The sequence below is a fragment of the Apteryx mantelli genome, chromosome 6 (genome assembly GCF_036417845.1).
Source record: "Apteryx mantelli isolate bAptMan1 chromosome 6, bAptMan1.hap1, whole genome shotgun sequence".
In the NCBI taxonomy this organism is placed as follows: domain Eukaryota; kingdom Metazoa; phylum Chordata; class Aves; order Apterygiformes; family Apterygidae; genus Apteryx; species Apteryx mantelli.
In genome coordinates this window covers 10969276-10988014 of record NC_089983.1, presented here as the reverse complement: position 1 = coordinate 10988014, position 18739 = coordinate 10969276, and the positions used below count along the sequence as shown (strand labels likewise).

The window sequence follows — 18739 nt, the reverse complement described above, 5'->3', positions numbered from 1 at the left end:
AAACTGCATCAAGACTTCCAGGAATGCTGAACAGACTCTCATCAGTTCCTGCCGAAAGAAACAGACTCTGTGTGACCTTCCCTACAGTGTCTGGGTCGGATCACTGAGAACTAGCTCGACAGCAGGCAACACTGCCACTGGCTTTACTGGTATCGTCTGGCTTCTCCGACCGTCGGACCCTCCGGATCTGCAGCAAGTGAGAAAGGCCAGGTTGTACTCTTCTTTCAGTCTCTTTCCTTCCTTCCTTCCTTCCAGGTTCCCAACCCAATCTGCAAATGACTCCAAGACGTCCTTTTACTTGGAAATATCAAAAATGAGTGAACGGGCAAGAAGAGGAAGCTCATGGGAGAAAGAAAGGGAGGGGGAGAGAGAGAAAGAGTGAGGCAGCTAGAAGGGGTTGCCTTTCTGCTTCTGTAAGACTGTGGTTACTACACCACCGTATTTCGGTGTCTGTAGGGTGGCGGGGGCAGCACAGTGCCAGGCTTCAGGGAGAACTCGGAGAGGTATTCGGGATTCTCTGCCACAATAGGCCGGATCCGTCCATTCTGTTTGTAAAAGTATTTTGTGCTGTACTCTTGCAGGTAGTCCGGATGCTGGAGGGTGCTTCGTGGGGGCAGGCTGTGATTCCAGTAATCAGGGTTGTCAAAGGCCTTCTTGGCTTTCTCCGGCAAATTGTTCTTCAGGTACTCGGTGCTTTCCAGGGTGTTTGCAAAAGTGTTGAGGTACAATGGCTCGTTCACGTACTCATCCTCTGCTTTGGGCTGCCCGTTTGGAGCGTTGTGGTACTCTGGGTTGTCCACAGCTTGGAGATCTCCATTCTTTCGTCGGGAGACAAATGGGTTCTCTTCCACTGGGTTCAGGTAATCTAAGAAAAGATAAGAAATAAATCAGCAAGCAGGGAGAGTAGCCCATCCACGCAGCAAGTGTCATTTTTCTGTTATTCTCAGGCTATACCAGAAGCAGCACACTGACTTGTCCCTCCTTCCACCTCAGCTGTTCTCCCAGACGAAGTTAGGTGCCAACTCTATTGAACACACACTTGGTAAAAGTGAAGAATTTACAACCTAAGCAAACAATGAAGGTTAAACTGAAGAGCTAGGACTCCAAGAGATGATGCGAGTCATCAAAAATGTACACAAAGCTGAAAACTAAACTGCAGCTCTCGCTAAGCCACAGCCCAGTGGCTTGCCTGATCCTGGCTCTTCTCTCAGAGTATGATCTAGAGAGCTGAACATGCAGAGCTACTTCTATCTCTGCTGCTGACTCTCTGTGCAACCTTGGACATATCAGTCAAACCCCCTGCTCCGCAGTCTTTCCACCCAGAAAGCTCTACAGAAATCTTGGTTAAGCCTCTCTGCACAAAAAACATCCCCAAGGGCTAACTTCTAAGACAGCTTCATTTCTAATAGAACAATTTGCCTGATTAAAAACCTTCCACCCCTGAAGGACAAAGAGCCTTGAAGCATTATGAAAAAATGATTCAAATGAGCCCTGGGAAGGGTACAAGAGAGTCTTAAGTTAGCACCAAACCAGGAGCTGGAGCAGGTTACAATTGTCTTAAATGACTTTCTGTGGATTAATACCACAAAAAATTGTAGCTGAATTGTAGAGAGGTTTTAAGGCACATGGAGGTTGTGTGGAAAGGAAAAAAGAGAGCCATCGGTGGGGGGAAGAAGCATAAAGAAACTGGCTGTCCAGGACTGGCACGTCCTAGGGCACACTTCACTAAGGTCCCTCCAGTGGTCACACACAGGCTACTGAGACATGGGGCAATGGACTTGCTGGGCATCCTGTCCCGTCTTGCTCCCTGTAAAACACTGTCGCATTGCAAAACATAACCTTCAGCTCTGGTTTTCTCCAGAAAGGGGCCAAAAACACTAAATGCAAATGTTCAGGTCAGGCTTAGTGAGAATCTTTTGGACCCACAGCTAAAACTAACCATTTGCTTAAGAAATCTGCTGAATAGAGAGAAATTTGGCACTAGTTTAAAATTAAAATAGCGCTCAAGTTCTTTGCTGAATCTGAAAGGTGGAACAGGCACATGCACAAGAGCATAGTGAGACCAATGTGGCATTTACATTTACATTAATTCGTTTTCTTTAAAGCTATAGCAAAGGTTTGAAAGCAAATTACTAATGACACATCCCCTTACATCAGAATGACTGCTGTCGCTATTTAAAAAGAAAAAAAAGGAATGAAGGAAACTGGGAAATGTAGCACCCTAAGCTGGCACATATCTAGGGAAACTCCACCTTGCGGTGATGCTCTCTCTGAAGCACATCTTGTGCTTTCAGTCCTAGACTTCTCGTGGGTATAAAATGCCACCTTTGTGTATTGGTTCTGTGACATGTTCAACATGACATTTACTGAGCACAATACCATGAAAAAAAAAAAAGATGATCAATAAACAAAATAAAGTGAAGACTAGGGTTGGCCAAAGCAGGATCCTTTTCTTGAGAATTACCAAATATTTGTGTTTGCATAAGCTGGGTTTTTGTTTTCTGACTCCTCTCTCTTGTTCCTTCCCAGAAACAAAATTTAAAGGGGAAAAAAACAAAACTTGACATTTGGGGACGTTTGGACTTTTTAAACAAGAAAATTAAGTGAAGAAAAATGAATGCCATTGCAAAGAAATATCAAACAAGTCAGAATGTTTCACTCTTGCTGAGTTAGTTAATAAAGCCATTTTTGGTGAAAAGCTGCTGAGCTGGAAAAAGAGAATGCAGTCAGACTAGAGGAGGACCGTCTCTGAAAAGACAAATTTTTACCTGTTTTAGGTTTGTCTCGCATCGGCGTCATGTACCCGTCCTCATCCAGCTCTCCCCGGACGACCCGCTCAGGTATGAACACCGTGGGATCCGCACTGTACCTCTGGGTGCTGCTGTCCTCTTGTGCCAGGGTTGCCACTTGTTTTCGCAGCGTGCCATTACAGCAAGCGTCATCAAAGAGCTCTGCTGTGGCCCCCTGGGCAACGGGGGCTTCTGGTATGACACAGCCAGGGGCTCTGTACGGCAGAGACACTCCCTGCTCCGCAGCATAGCCGCCATCTCTGTACACAAACTGGTTCTGGGGGAAAGAAAGGACACCATGAGAAGGGGGGCTACAAAAGGACGGGAGATTCAACAGCAAGTCGTGTTTGCGGCTTCTGTGGCTCTCCTGCCACATTTGCTCAGGGCTGCATTACCCATATCTCTATCCCCATCGTCACCTCTGATCTCTGTTTATTCCTGGTGGGCCTATTTTTAGGGGGTCCTGCAGCAACAATCACATGGTCATCCAAACTCTTTGCAAGTCCATTCAGCAGCATGTTTTAGGTTGGCAAACTGTGTTCTTATAGGTACCTCAGCTCAGTGACTCAACCTACCATTTTGCTTGTCAGCAAGCAGGTGCGAGGAAATTTCGACATCATAACCTATAAATAGGAAGGAAAAATGGACAGACTCATCCACACCTGTTACCTAAATGCTTTTTCAAGAAAAGTTGGCAGTCATTTTGGGTGTGGGTCCATAGAGCTTGCAGATGAATCCAGGCTGACTTTACAGGTCCCTGACTATTTGATTGCTTACATACACATTTTGTTCACTGTTGGCTTTTGGGCCATATACGTAGGAAAACAGGGTTGGAAACAGTACGTATGTAAAGTAGGAAGGCAGAAATCCTAAGGATGAAGGTTGAATGTGAAATACTTACTCCTGACATAGGGGTGTAGGCAGGAGGAGGGCTGTGTCCAATTTCACTCTAATAGGAAAGAAAAATGGAGTGATGGATACATAGTAAGAGGTCACATGAATGAAATAAGTCACATGAGCTGTTTGAGCTAATGGGGAGAAACATGCACTACAGTCAGGTTTCCAGACGAGGATACAAATTCAAAGAACTCAATCATGGCACAAGTCTCACCAACGAGCTGTCTGCATCACTTGCCTTAGAGAAGGCTACAGGTTTGCCCTTGTTGGGTAAGGGCAAGTGCCGTGTAACATCCACTGACAGCTCTGTATCCTGCAGAAGTCTTGTGTCTAATTTTTGGAAAGGCAGACTTTACGGAAAGGACAGAGAGTGCGCTCACACTCAGAGAGACTGCAGGGCAGGAGAGGTGCAGAAAGCTCCTCGCTCCCAGCGGAGGCTTCCTTTCCCAGAGACGGAGGATAAAAAGAGGAAGAGGGGGAAGCAGAGGGCAGGAGAGCGCAGGATCATCATTAGATTGGTTACAGCTAGCTTGGGTACCATAGGGGAGGTGATCCCTAAGCTTTGGTAAACCCAAATAGCACAGCACCTCCTGGATATCCTAGAGACCAACGTGCCATGACCCTGCTCTCAACAGCTATCACTCTTCTAACACTACCTCTGCATCACATGCTAGGGGATTTTACCACAAAGTCTAGAGGCTGTACATCAAAGGACCCAGGCAGAGATCTTCACTTTCATATTGGTTTCTGGATCCATCTTACAGTGCCCTGCGGACCTTGAACTGCTGTAATGTCACCAGCACAGCAGCTGCATTTATACCTGTTACTGCTGGTCAAAATAAACACATCCTTAGTGGTGGAATCAATGATTTTTAGAGGAAAATCAAAATGAAACAAAATGTCATTTTTTTGAATTTAAGAATCAGTTCTTCATGTTTACTTTGTTTCCCATTTTATTTCAAGAATTTCATTGTTTTCCCCTTATCTCCTAGTTGGGGAAGAGAAGAAGTCAGGATAAAAAAAGTCTAAGCTTGAGACAAATTAGAAGAGAAAACCCAGTGCCTCAGGAAAGAAATCCAACCACCCTGAGAAAGCTCCACTTAAGAAGATATCTTACTCATCAAAAATCCATTTCAGAAACACATCCACACTGAGCAACATATCAAACTTCAAAGAAAAAAGACACACATCCTCCCACAGTAAGGACAGGATGTACTACAGCCAAGCTTTCCTTTATAAACTTCTTGCCAAAAGATCAGGAAGTTGGAGATGATGGTGACTGTCTAATATCTTTCTTCATAAAAACTTGCATATCCACTTGCACGGAGTTTTATCAAGCATGAGCAGTTTTCGGTTGAAATGGTTTAAGCTAGATATCTGCTTCAGGCAAAAACCTTAAAAAAAAGGTACAAATTTATTTTAAATGGATTTTGGCTGCCTGGCTGAACACCCCTCTGGTGATCAAAAATATGCTGATTTGCTCATATTAGAAATATCCCTGCAGCCATTTTGTTACTCAAATCTAACACCTTCTGTTTCCGAGGTGTAAATTTGGTGGATGAACCATTGTTACAGATATACGTTTCCCCATCCCCATGAAAGTTCATCCATATTTAGCTAAGTTATGACCTTCTAAAAAAGACTTCAGGTTGCAAAGCGCAAAACTGCAGGGAAAAGCTTGGTCAGCTGAATTGTCTGTCTGCACCCCTACCAGCAAGGCCTGAGCAGGACTTGTTCTGTAGCTGTTTTTCTCTGGGGAAACTGGGTGCTGGAATGAAACGGAGGAGAGTGTCTCTCCTGTGGCCTCAGTGTACCCCTGCCAATGTCCGAGGAGAGGAGAAGGAGGAGGAGGCTGATGCCAGCTGCAGAGCTAGGGCAGAGCTAGGGCTGTGCAGCAGGAGACGGCAGAGGATCTGGTCGGATCAGCACGGAAACTTGTCAGGGCTGCCCCATTTGCGTGTGGTCTCCTTTGCTATCCTCTGGCTGGGTGAGCCTTACTACAAAAACTGGGAGAAAGCTGGGAAGCTGCCGTGCTTCTTCGGCCTCCCAGGGCCAGGCGAGGCCTCCCGTCGCACCGGTCCCTAAGACAGAGTGCAGCGTCTGTATGGAAGAGGCGTCTGGAGGACAGTATCAGGGCTGCAGCGCCGCTCTTCAGGGACACGGACAGTGGTGGCCGACTCCTCTAGGAACGGGGTGACTTTCGTTGCTACCCTAATGCCACCATGTATTAAAGCCATGTGCACTCATCTCCACGCAGGAAGAACAGCCAAGAAGAATGCCCAAAAGGGGAAGGAAGAACAAAGTCAGCGGTTGCCTGGCTGAGATCATCACACCAAGGAGAGAAAAGACCATAACAGAAAAGGGAGCAGAAGACACTTTATCAGAGATTAGTACTTTTCTTAAAGGGAACAGACGCCAAGGTCAGCCATACACATCTGGATAAAGACTGTGCAGCAAGCCCCTAACTTGGCAGTCTTCTGCAAGAGGCTCCTTTGGGGAGTGGGGGATCCCTCTAAACAGGGCACACAGTGGAAACTGGAGACGCTCTGATCGCAGAGGCCAGGCATCTCTGATCCCTCTCTCCTTTCTCTGCACCAAAGATTTACTGCAACTTGTTACGAAACATGGGCAAGGACAGGTTACAACTGAGAACGTGTTAGATAACTAGGTAACTCCAAGACTGTCAGATGCTAGAGGCTATGGAAGACTCCACTGCAGGAGACTTTTGCTCTGCCTTCTCCTTGCCCTCCAAACTCCTACTTATTTGAATTCATATTTGAATATGAATTCTCCATAAAGATGGAGAAGGAAAGAGACTGAAGACAGGTAAGCTATGGTCCATGGAGAGTGATGAGGGTTTAGGCAAACTGATGATTACAAACAAGATCCAGAGAAGAAATACAAACTGGTGACTAAAGAGCATCATCACTTTTAACAGTGAGGAATCCAAAGCAGGATGGGGAATCCTCCAGCTCCTTGTAAAGGTTCCCTGGCTTTCATCCTTCCTTCCTGCTGGCTGGGAGGCTAGAAAGAAGGATTTTGCTTTTTTGGCTTTAAAGGTGGCTACGGGCCTCCAGATTGCACAAGAGTCAAAAGAGTGAAAAGCAATACAGAGTTACTAATGAGTTACAACTAAATGCAGGTTACAACTAAATGCTGCTGCCCAAATGAGAAGTATGTATCCACTTTCCACAGATATTAAACAACTGAATATAATCACTCCTCTTCTATTCAGTACTACACCATGGAATATTACTCACCTTTAATTTACATCTTTTTATTCTCACAGAGGCAGTCCCATGAATTTCAGCTTGTGGCTCCTAGATTAATAAGAGAAGGGCTGTCTGGAACTACTTTTAGTTCAGAGCCCAGAGTGATTATAGATAACTTAGAAAAAGCAAGTTGTTTGCCACTGGGCTTGACTTCACTATACAGGGCTAGGTACCTCCCTTGGTAAATGTTTTAGAGGATTAGCACCTTAAGAAAAAAATACTGTTCTCAGATAGCCATATTATCTATCCATGGACATACTTTGCTCCACCCTCCTCACAAAAAACTAAACCCACCATCCTATCTTTAGATATTCTTGGCTGTAATTCCAACATTTAAATACATACTAAGCAACTGTAACAACATAATAACAGGCCCTCTTAGAATAGCCCTGTCCCAAGTTATCAGGAGAGAATGGACTAACATTCCTGCATTTATTGCTATTTTTGCTGAGAAGACCCTCCCCAGCCAGTGACCTGCCATCTAAGATCACAGCAATGGTATTTTCTTCATGCCTCCCCTTTAGCTCCGTCCTAAACATAGCTGCCTTGTAACGTGCTTAACACAGACCCTTGCAGCTCGCCTCTTCTCCAAAGCACTTGTGTCTGCACACTTTTTTAATCCTCTACTTTTTTTCCTTAGGAGTTAATACTCTGTGGCCTCTGTTCCAAAAAAGGAGGCAAAGAAAACAGCTGCGGTGCCAACCAGTGGGGCTGAAAATGTGATATAATTGTTGAAACGCCTTTAAATTGCCTGCTAATTGCAACGTGATGTCATCATTTTGTAGAATTCCAAGATAAGTTTTTGTACTGCAAGCCTCAGCCAACTTTTACTGGTCAGTAAATAAATCACACTGTGGGCAGAAAATACATTTGGATCTTGACAAGTAAAACTTAAATAGCTTGATTTGTGTGCGTGATCCAAGTTAGTTTGCTGCTTAACTTTTTTGGTCCTGTTGTTTTTTTGCATTTTAAATACTGGCTGTCTTGAAAAAAGGAGCTGATGACAAAAGTCGTTTTACTTCTGTAACATGTTCCTTTCCTGAGAAGAGCCAGGTTTTGGGATTTCTCATCACCTGAATGAACAAGATCTCCCAGCCTGTTGAGATGGACAGGGTCCTCCGAGGCTGGTTGCTCAAAGCCTCTTTTAAAAGTCTCAACTTGCATACTAAAAAACAAAAGGGGGGAAGAATCAATAATCGCTCTCTTTGAAACTGCAATATACGTTACATCCGTTAGCTTTACACTGCACGCATCCATCTACATTTAAACTCTAAGCACCATCCAGAAGGAACCTAGCATTTTTACCTGCCCATGAGCAGTCGTACACCAGAAATGCCTAAGATTTCATTCTTTATACTACATGATTGAATTTTAGGCACAAACATGACATCAGGGAGAAAAGATAAAAAACAAGCAAATGTCCCCTAAAGCCTTTTTAAAGGGACTTTGGTATTAAATACCAGTGACATATCGGCTATTATAACTGCTAACGTTTGTGTAAAATGAGCCTTGATAAAAGAGAGGTAAATAACACCTTTGTGAATATTGGCTTGTGTTATTGCTTTCTATTCATTAATTTCATTTTCCAATTCCTTGCCTCTAAAGTCTCCCAAAGGCAAATATCTCCTTTTTTTATAGCAGGGACATAATACTTTTCTGGCTGCATGTTAAGCTGTAATGAAATCAAAGCCATGCTGGGCCCTGCTGCTCATATTTATGCAGCCGTGTGAATACGCCTCCGCCGTGTCTCTTACTAGTCAAGCCTGGCGTCCCGTCCGGGATATGGCATCCGGCGCAGCGTTCCTCCCCGGCCTGTGCTAGAGCTTGTCCCATCCCTACGGGGCCACAGCCGCCTTCGAAGCTGCACCCCTGGCCTCGCAGGGGGAGGAAGCTTTGCAGGCTGCTGCCGCGGGACTCGGGCGCTTGTCCCCAGACAGGCGACAGCTTTGTTCGCCAACGTGATCCCGCAGCCCGTGCCTCGCTCGCTGGCACGGCCTCCCAGCGGCGCCCTGCCTGCTGGGGAGCCCGTGTCCTCTGTCGCCCACCCAGACCTGCGCACGCATTTGATACGGTTGCGTCATTATTACCGTCTCCTGTTTTTAAGCACCTCTAAGTTCACAGGTGAGAGGTTTTTCTTTGCTAAAGGCAAGGCTCTGCCAGCCTCACCGTACACACACACATTTGCACCAGCTCTCGTTGCTGCACCTATTCACACAAAAAACAAATTCCCTTTCTCTCCACTATCTGCTCTCATTTGCAAAAAAACCCCAGTCCACAAAGCAGGCGTGAAATCCTGAAATCCTCCCCCTTCGCGCAGCGATGCTCCCCACGCGTACGGTCCCTGGCGCAGGCTCGAGGCAACCCAGCCATTCCCTGTTCCGAGCGAGCTCTGCCGCGCGGCTTTGCACCGCTTCCGTGGTGGGCTGCTCGCCCCAGGAACCCCTCACCTTCCTCCCTCCTGCCCCCCGGAGCTGCTGACCTGACTGGACACCAAGTCAGCGCCGAGGCTCGAGCCTCCAAATTGCTGCCTCCCAGCACACCAGGGCAAACAGCTCTCGCTGCGAGCGCAAGGCTTCAGCCGTTCGGTTGATTTATGCGAGCGGAGCCGAATAATATGCTCGGGACGCTCGGGGGTGCCGTGGGCAGAGCGCACAGCGCGGAGCCGGCCCAGCAGCCCGGAGCAAACGCCAGCTACACGTCAAGGGAGCCGCCTGGTATTTACAACTGACCTGAACTGAAAGTCAGACTGGAAACAGCCCCCCAGGAGAAGAGCCACCTCTGCGCAGGAGCGCTCCTGCTTCCTCCTGACCGCACAGCTAACAGCTTGCTCTGCCTTGCTCCGCAGAGCAAACACGTCCGAGACGAAAATCAGGGGAAAGAAACGAAAATGTCCACCAGAAAATCACCGTGCAATGCTACATAGAAAGGAAATGCTGTTTGGATAGTGACAGCCAGAGGGCTTTGCAGACCTCTGGAGCTACCTGGTCTAAGCCCCTGCTCAGAGGAGGTCCATATGTAAAAAGAAAGGATTAGATTGTCCCCAGGCCTGTACAGTTAAAGCACAGCAGTCCCTGTGGCTGACAGAATGTCCGGCTACTTTTGACTCCCCAAATTTGATTCCAGGTCTGTGATATCTGACCGAGCAGGCACCCGCTTGCAGCTTGGCTCGACAAATCCACCGTGATGCTCAACTGTGCACCTCCACGGTGCCGAGCCCGAGCTGCTCCACCAGCGCCCACGTTACCCACTGAGCTCCGGCAGGGGCACGTCAGGGAACCTCCCTTAGGAGAAAAGTTTCCATTCGTGGTGCTGGAGCCACACCAAGAAGTGGCAGGACTGATACCCTATGCAGGACAGCCAGGTGCCAAGCAGCAGGCACAGCATCCCAGTGGGCGAGCTCTGGGGCCCCTGAGAGTGCTTGAACTGAGGTTGTTAAAACAGGTTAGCTTTAAGCAAGTCTCAGGGCACATGTAAAATTAGGTCTATTGACTTACACAGGAGCAGATGACTCTCTGATCAGCTTTTTTATCACACCTGTCTCCTGCTCTAGAGAACATCCATGAGACTATGTGAGCTCTCTGATTTATCTCCTTGTTCATCTGATTTCAGGGAAGTGAAACTTGTTCACAAAAAGTACTGTCCTGCTTCCCAAGTGTGGAGCAATAGGCAAACCAGAGTAGCTTCTGCAACATCTAAAAGCGATGTAATCTGCAGATGTGCTTGAAACAAGCAGTACTGGGAAAACTGCTGTCAGAGTTGCTTCATTCATCGACCCCCTCTTTAACGTGCCCCCCACTGCAGAACCAGCGAAACGGCAGTGACCACGGAGCCCTGGGCTGGGAAGCTGTCAGTTCTTCATGGCACTGGTGGGGCACAAAACCTTCACAGCCCAGGCTTCCTCACGCTCTCTCTTCCCTCCGATCGGGGCTCCTGACCCTACTTAAGAAAGCTCCACTGTCCCTGGGCACTTCCAGTAGGACTATGAAGAAAAATTCCCATTAGTGCCACTGCCGAGTGACACAGCTGGGCACTAGGAATGGGTCACTGCTGACCCCTTGTGTCACTGCAGCCCCAAGAGAAGCGACCACAACACCCTGGGGATGCACATCCTCTGAGACGGGTTTGGCGTGTGTGTGTATAGCTCTCACATCGGCTATTTCAGGCACACAAACAGAAATATGGCCCACCTGAGTTAACGTAGCAAGACAGGACATAAATTTCTCCAGCAAGAGGGAAGGAGAGCCTGTTATTCAACAACAAAAATAAAAGGCAGGAATAATATACACAGGTTGCGGACAGTAGCTTTGCAGCAATTTACAATGTCCTCAGCTCAATGGCAGTAAAGTTCCTTTGGGGATCAATGAATCTCGATTAGAAATTATGAACTCCCAGTCCTTTTTGCAGCATTACCCTTCTTCAGAAAATGTGTAAACATTTTAACTTGAATGTTGAGGCACCTCGAGTGTAGAAAAGACTGTAAGCACCCATCTGTGTTAGCCGAAGCACTTGCTCCAGTCTCTGATGACTGCTTCTTGCAAAACCAAGATACAGCCCATCCAATTTACATCAGTGAGAAAAACAAAATAAAAGAAACACGGAACAAGTCTTCTCTGTATATAAGCTTTTTCAGCCCATTGCCTGTCAGAAAATAAAGGAAATATTTTCAGGCAGCCGGAGCACTAACTCAGTTCATAAAGGTTGCCAGTATCATATGGATGCGCCAGCTCATGTCCTGGCAGTACGGTGGGTTTAAGCCATTCCTGAACTTGTTCAAAATCAGTATAGACACATCACCAGCGACCTGGGTCCAGTTCAGTACTGACTTACATCATAATTTCGGGTGAATCTCCTATACCTTCTCTTGCACAATCTTCCCTCCTAACACCTGTCTGCCTTTTTTTAGAGCAGAGACAGTCCTACATATGCAGTGGAATGCTCAAATATGAATATATTCTCCTAGTCCTAATATAGGATGGACTGTGAACAGTAAATGGCATACATCATGGGAGAATCAGGCCTAAGATTCTTGATAGAGCAGTATAGGAAATGAGATACCTAAATACTGCACAGAATATTTCCTGTGTTGTTACCGGAAAAGCCTAGACTCTGATCCACATTTTCTATCTAAAACCTTACCAAGTAGGAGAATCAAAGATTACAAGACTGATGAAAATAACCTGTTAAGAGCTGCATGCTGGGGCCACATAAGTCCGTTTTCAGGCACACTGATGAGGAAACGCAGGTGAAGTGCTCTGCGGCAGCCCCCTCTCCTATAGCTGCGCCAGGAATAAAAGCCACCTCCTGCTGTACTGGCTTAAAAATCCTCCCTGGAGACTCCCCTGTCCTCCAGACCTGGGAAACCTTTGTCCTTCCACCCTTCAGAAAGGATGGCAAACAGGCTTCAACTGGCACAATATCGAATTTGATAAGAGCATGACAGAGGAACAAAGATGCAAGAATTTCTTTTCCCTCTTTATTTTATATTAATGCAAAGAGAGCATCAAACAGGCAGGAGAGCCGCAAGAGAGGCAGCTTGCATGCGTCTGTCCTTCTCCTTCCATCGCTTTGACTCCCATATCCTTCCTGTCACCCGTGACTAGTTTTCTGTCACTCCATTTTTAATACACAGCCCAAGACGTTTTACAGTAAACGGCACCTTCCGACACTCGGCCGATTCCTCCCCAGGTCAGCAGAGATGACATGCAGTTTCGCAGCTATTCCAGCAATTCCCTGGGGTGGCGAAGGGTCAAGGTGCTGCTCCTGCTCGCGCTCTGCGGCACCTGCCCAAGCCACAGGAGCGCCAGCAGCTCCTTTTCCATACAAACCTCGAGCTCTGAACCCCCCAGAGAGGGACCTTTGAAAAGGACGGGGAAGGGGACTGAAACCACAGCACGGTCATGATTTGTGATTGCGACACGGCAGACCAAAAAAAAGAGAAGGCACAAAAGCAAGCTGATGAGCAGCACTCGGAGCAGCAGCCCCCGCCGACGCCGCGCACCACATCGCCATCTTCCCCGCTCTGTTTTATACAGTAATCAAAGGATATTCTGAGCCTCTCAAAATGCCATCAGCCCTCATTGAGAATGAAATAGAGCACATCTCCACTGAAGACTTTACAGCAGTAATCATTACAGCACGCTGGCCTGAACAGGGAGCTCTTACAGACAAAGATGGGTTTTAAAAATAAAATAAAAAAGCCTTCCCAAAATCTGAATAGAAACTTGATGATAATCTCCCAATTTTATTATGCAAGGGGGAAAAGAAACCCATAATTGTGCACTCTTGGTCTCTTCTAGCAAAGAATAGGCTTCTTGATGAAATGCTGAGTTGATTTAGAGCAGGGCTGAGGTTCTGGAGGCAATAATACTCTAAAAGAAATAACCATCCAACTGATTTGGATAAAATAATCATTTTTTAACATTCTAAATCTAAACTTCAGCTGTGCTCCCTCCCACTTCTCCCCACCACATCTTTGGAGAGTCTTTTTATAGCTCCGATAACCTTTTTTTCCCCTGCCCAACACCCCCGCCCCCCAAGCACAGCATTCAGCAAGGGCAGACTTTACGGCGGCTAACAAAAGGTGGCTGAGGCTGCGCTGGCTTTCGCCCCCGCCAAGCGTATGTTTAGAGCGCGCGCGCGTGGCCCGGGATGCTGCCGAGGCCCCGGCACCGGGCGCGCTAGGCGCCGGCCGGCAGCCCCACCGCCGCAAAGCCTCGGGGCACCGCCACGCGCCCTCCTGAATCACTATCCCTCGCGTTTTCAGGGGGGCTTATTATTTTAATCAAATCACGAAAAACGATTCCACAGAAATTGACATTTTCCGCGAGCAGTTTCTGGTTTACAGCCAGTCGCTCAAGGAAAAACTTCCCCCAGCTCTCAAAATTATTTCCTGACTCTTAGTCCATTTCTTCCATCTACTGAATTATGCAGAGTTGTTTAGCTTGCTTTTTTCCAAGAATGCCTCATCAGTGCAGCGTGGAAATATTTATTACTTACTTTCTTTACATCTATTGACTTTTTTCTTTTCAGGAGAGAAAAGAAAGTGGATCAGCTGTGAGCTCTCTTGACTGTTAACACAGCCAGCAGCTATTCATGGATTAAACAGATGCTGCTTGATTTTAAACCAGTTTATACTAAAGCTCGATAAATTTACACGTCATACGTCAAGGTTCGATGCAATATACAGCTACAGTCTCTTCCACCGATCCCTCTTCCTTTGCTGGGGGAGTTAACTGGGAGTAGGTCTTACCTGGGAGTCCTGTGACCTGCTGATTTGTTTTTAAACATACCTTAAATTTGTAGAAAGGATATGTTCAAACCAAAATGCCATAAAAAAACTTTCAGAAAGTCTCATTAAATCTATATGCCTGGATTCATGAGCCTGAATGTGATGGAAAACAGCTAACACATTAAAAAATTCTTGTTTTAAGGCACTTCACCAGCAAAAGCATGAGGCAATTTAGCAAGTTGGTCCTGATAATCTTATTCAGGCTGAGAAGGGCTTAGTCCTCGAGAAACACCACTGATTTCAGCCGGCCCAGTTACAAAGCAAGAGACTAATTGCCATAAAGCACTTTCAAAGACTACTCTGTCAAGAGTTGAGTATCACATATTCTGTTTGAGTCCTACAAATGAATTTTCTTCCTTTTTCCTCTGGCAAACTTAGCATATTTGAAAAAGGTATTTCAATACCCATATTCTAAATATATATATTTTGTGAGAAGCTTTCCTTTTTCATGTAAATTATTAAAACTGAAGAAGTTTTCCATCTAATGTATTTTACAGTGTATTTTTTGTGTGTTTATTTCTACTTTGTTCACCCTGAGCAATGAAATTAGCCTGGCTAGCACCAGTCTGGGATCTCTTCCTGCTTTTCATGGACAAAAAGCGGCTTTGTGCTATCTGCTTTTCCCACAAAGCCTAAGAGCAGACACACCTTACGGAGTATTTCCCGGAAGAAACACGTTACAGCAGGTAGAACATCTGGGACTGCTGGCTACACACCGACCAAGCACTACCAGCTACTCAAAACTTCCTATTGCGAAACGCAGAGCACAACGAACAGGAGACTCCCACCCCAATACGTCACTAAAACACAGGGAAGCAGAAAAAGAGAGTTTAAAATCCTGAAAGGGAGCTCGGGGGAACTTCCAGAATTACCCTGAGGTTTGACTGTAGCAGTTGCAGTATCTGCCACTCTGTTAAATAGGACTCAACTAGGAAAATCCACAAAATGTTATCATTTAATGAAAGGCATACAGAACAGATTCATAAAAAGTTTGAGTATTCCTAACTAGCCAAGCAGTTTTTGAAGAAGCAAGAGAGCTAATGGGGAGACGCTGTCAGCATAATCTTCTGAAATGTTATCAAACCCTTTGATACAATGTCTAATTAACTTACAACTTCATCTGTTCTGGCATGGGAGGCTTCACTGCAACACTTGCATAAGAAAGCAACAGGGACCGGCAGAAAGGCAAAAGAATGACTACTAAGGTTTTCAGATAGTTTTTGATCACCTCTTGATTATAAGAAGGAAGAATTAATGAAATGGGACAGCAAGTTAAAAAAACTGACTTACAGACTGCAGTAATAAGCATCAAATTTAAGGCAAGTTTTGGTCATATTAGTTTTGGAAAGATATTGCAGAAGCAGAGAGGTGGCAAACACCACCCAAGATCGACCCAAATAAGGAAGAGACATCAACACTGTTCTGCTTTAACAACGAGCAAGTACAAATGGTACTATCCTGCTTAGCTCCCTGAGGGTGAAAGATTTCCGATAACTGGCAGCTCCTTCATCTAGCACAAAAAGGGTGCGTGGTGGACAGTAACAGGATCCAAACCCTACCTCAGTGTCAGCATAACTGCCCAGCGAGACTTTCCTGAGCTGCGATGCGTTCTGCATCCCAAACAATACAAGCAAGACAGTTTTTCCAAAAAAAACCCTCCAGCTCAAACAGAATTTCTGCACTTGATAGAGAAATTAAGAGACTGGAGTCTCTGGCCTATGTCATGCCAGAAGAGTAGATAAAACGCTTGCAACAGCCCCATCTAGCCTTGGTATCTCTTCCCACAACTTATCTTTGGGATGAAGTAAGGTTTGACCGCTGTCAGCCCCACGTGGCCTGCAGAAAGAGCCAGCTCCAAGAGCTTTGGCAGCAACGACTAACTTCCTCTACTTACAGAGAAAGAAGTGGGGACCAGGAGCGTAACGGAAGGCACTGATTGCTACTAAAGGCCTGGACACATCGTGACTCCCCTTGTCAAGAGGGAAGGAAGCTATAACCGCTGCCGGTTTTCCCCATCAGCAATGGCAATACCTGCATCGCAGCGCCGCTGTGCGGGCCGGCCCCGGGGGAGCGCCCCTCCAAACTGCCTCCCTCCAGCTCTGACTGAGCACAGCGGTGCTTGCTGCTCCCCGCCCTCCCAGGCTCCTATATTTCCATTTGCAAGAGAGGCCGTATTAGACCTCGGATCTGATCTTCTACTGCTGGAGCGCTACAGGTGCCTAAGAAATTCATCTTTATTGCCTAAGAGGCTAATTAAGTCACTTAATTCTGGTAGCAATCTCATGGGGTAAACAGTCCCCACTATCCGCGATGAGCTTTGTAAGGAAAGCTGCCACATCCATCTGAAATGGATCTAAAAACCACTTACAACCTTCTCCTTTGCAATTTTGTAATTTTAAAATGCCTATTTTCTAAATTTAGAAATCAAAACAAATTAATCATAGAGATAAGTTCTTGCCCAGCTTCTCTCTGGAATGATGGTCTTACATACAGACATATACAGATATTCAGCCATGAAATATTTCCAGGCCTACTTCCGCCAGAGCAGTCCCAATGGCATACCAGAACCCACTCAGGCAACTAAAAACTGGCTTTTGGGGTACCAGATCCTGCGTTAGCTAATCAGCACAATCTCCCTGGACATATGCATTAGATCCCTTTCCTAAAAACCTACCTTGGTATTTAATTGCAGGGTTCGCAGGTGTTTCAATAATATATAGTGTACAGAATAAAGTTACAGGGACAGCATCAGTGAGTAATAAACAGCATAGACAGTTTTCAGTGGGAATTAGCCAAGGATTTAGAGCCCAAAGTATCATGGGGTATACAGAACGCTTTCTGTACTAGTATTATCTCTGCGCACACAGGACCGTACTCGTTACAAATACCTGAAGGAATCATCTAATGGCTGTGACTGTAGGACACTGGAGCACTAGCTGAAGTCCTGCGCTTATGCAAACACTGCTGAGGATTCAGCTTATCTCTTGGAAGCACAGAGCTTCTGAAACTCCATATTTCTAGAATATTTCTAGACAACAGAATACAAAAGCTGGAAGAGGCTGAAGAGCTGAAATTGCAACTGAGGAGTTCAGCTGCATCAGTCTCAGGATGGACTTCATAAGAGAGGGCCCTGCGAAGGGCCAGAGCATGCCCAGGCTTCAGCTCCTGGCAGTGCCGGTCCCAAAGACAGGCTAGTGCGAAGCCAGTGTGGGTGCGACGGGACTGCTGAAGCTGTGCCTGAGCCTTGCACCTTCAGCAAATCTCAGTAATCCCTGGAGGAAGAAGGATGTGACACTGTCTGGGGGGGGGAGCTGGAAACCTCCCGGCAGGTTTTCCACCTCCCAGTCTTCTTCCTGCGGGCTGCAGTTCTGTGCTATTAATTCGTATCCAAATAGCTGCAACGCTCACATAAAACTGCCAGTGCAGCACACCCAGAGAAGGAGTACAACAGCATGCCATTACGTATCTGCCTCTTTCTTTACTGAAACTACAATCAGAATAACTAAGATGGGAAATACAGTGTCTTTCAAGCTTCTGGTCTCTGAAAAAGACATGAAGATCATGTAGTTCTCATCTGTGCTTTGTACTTGACCAAATTGCCTGGCAATCTCCCCATAAAATTTTATTTGCTGGGAACAGTGAACACAAACTGCCTAAGTTGTATCAATTCATTTGGCATTTATGGTAGCAGCAGCACCATAATGAGCTTGTGCAATATTAATATTCACTACACCAAACAAGCATAAATCACAAGCTATCCAAAGGAAACACACAAAAAGACAGAAACAGATAACCTGCACACAGAGCTCTGATGGCATTTCAGTGATGTGGGATACCTGTAGCTGACATCCCTCTGCACTCAACTACATACGGTAGATGCAATATTGCCTTAAAGGAGATACTGTGTATTTTGTTTCAAATCAACATGAATCTTCACCGGAAGAGTAGTTAATGCACCAAGAACCTGACTGTTTTAGAAAAACAACAGACTTAAGCTAATCTGAGACACTGGACAAGCCTCAAAGTTACGAAAGGTAATAATCCTATCACGAGACAGAAGTCAGTCTCCAATGATTCCTGGAGCTGCCATTATAAGTCAGCTAGATGTTCATCAGCAACCTCTTTACCTATCTCCTCTTTTGTCCTTAAAAATGACCCCTCCTGCAATAAAGAAAAGCACCACAAAGACGGAAGGGGTCCAAAAATACGGGGCTTACAAGTGGGTGCAAGCTCCCAGCTGCCCTCTCTGAGGTTACCTAGGTCAGAAGACTTGGCACAGAGTCTGAAAACTTTTGGCAAAGAGTAATACCAGATTTGTTTAAGTGCTTGATTGCTACATGATGCCAGAGGAAAATTCCCATCAGTAGGGAGTTACTGAAAGAAGGATACAGAGTTGCTACTGTCATTAAATTGAACTGCAAAGCTCCCACTGACTTCGGTGGTGCGAGATCACAGTCTCACACCAAGACGGAAATCGTGCGCTGCGGTGAGGA

General features: G+C 46.0%; 1 protein-coding gene across 1 annotated transcript in view; it reads right to left on the bottom strand.

Moving 5' to 3' along the window:
- Window positions 1-428: 428 nt before the first annotated feature.
- Window positions 429-18739, bottom strand: part of ERBB4 (erb-b2 receptor tyrosine kinase 4) — a 381166-nt gene continuing 362855 nt past the window's right edge. The window contains exons 27-29 of the mRNA XM_067298612.1: window positions 3365-3412; window positions 2769-3066; window positions 429-865 (exon numbers count right to left, since the gene is read on the bottom strand). Of these exons, the coding sequence (XP_067154713.1) occupies window positions 429-865; window positions 2769-3066; window positions 3365-3412 (783 nt within the window). The remainder of the gene's footprint in view (window positions 866-2768; window positions 3067-3364; window positions 3413-18739) is intronic.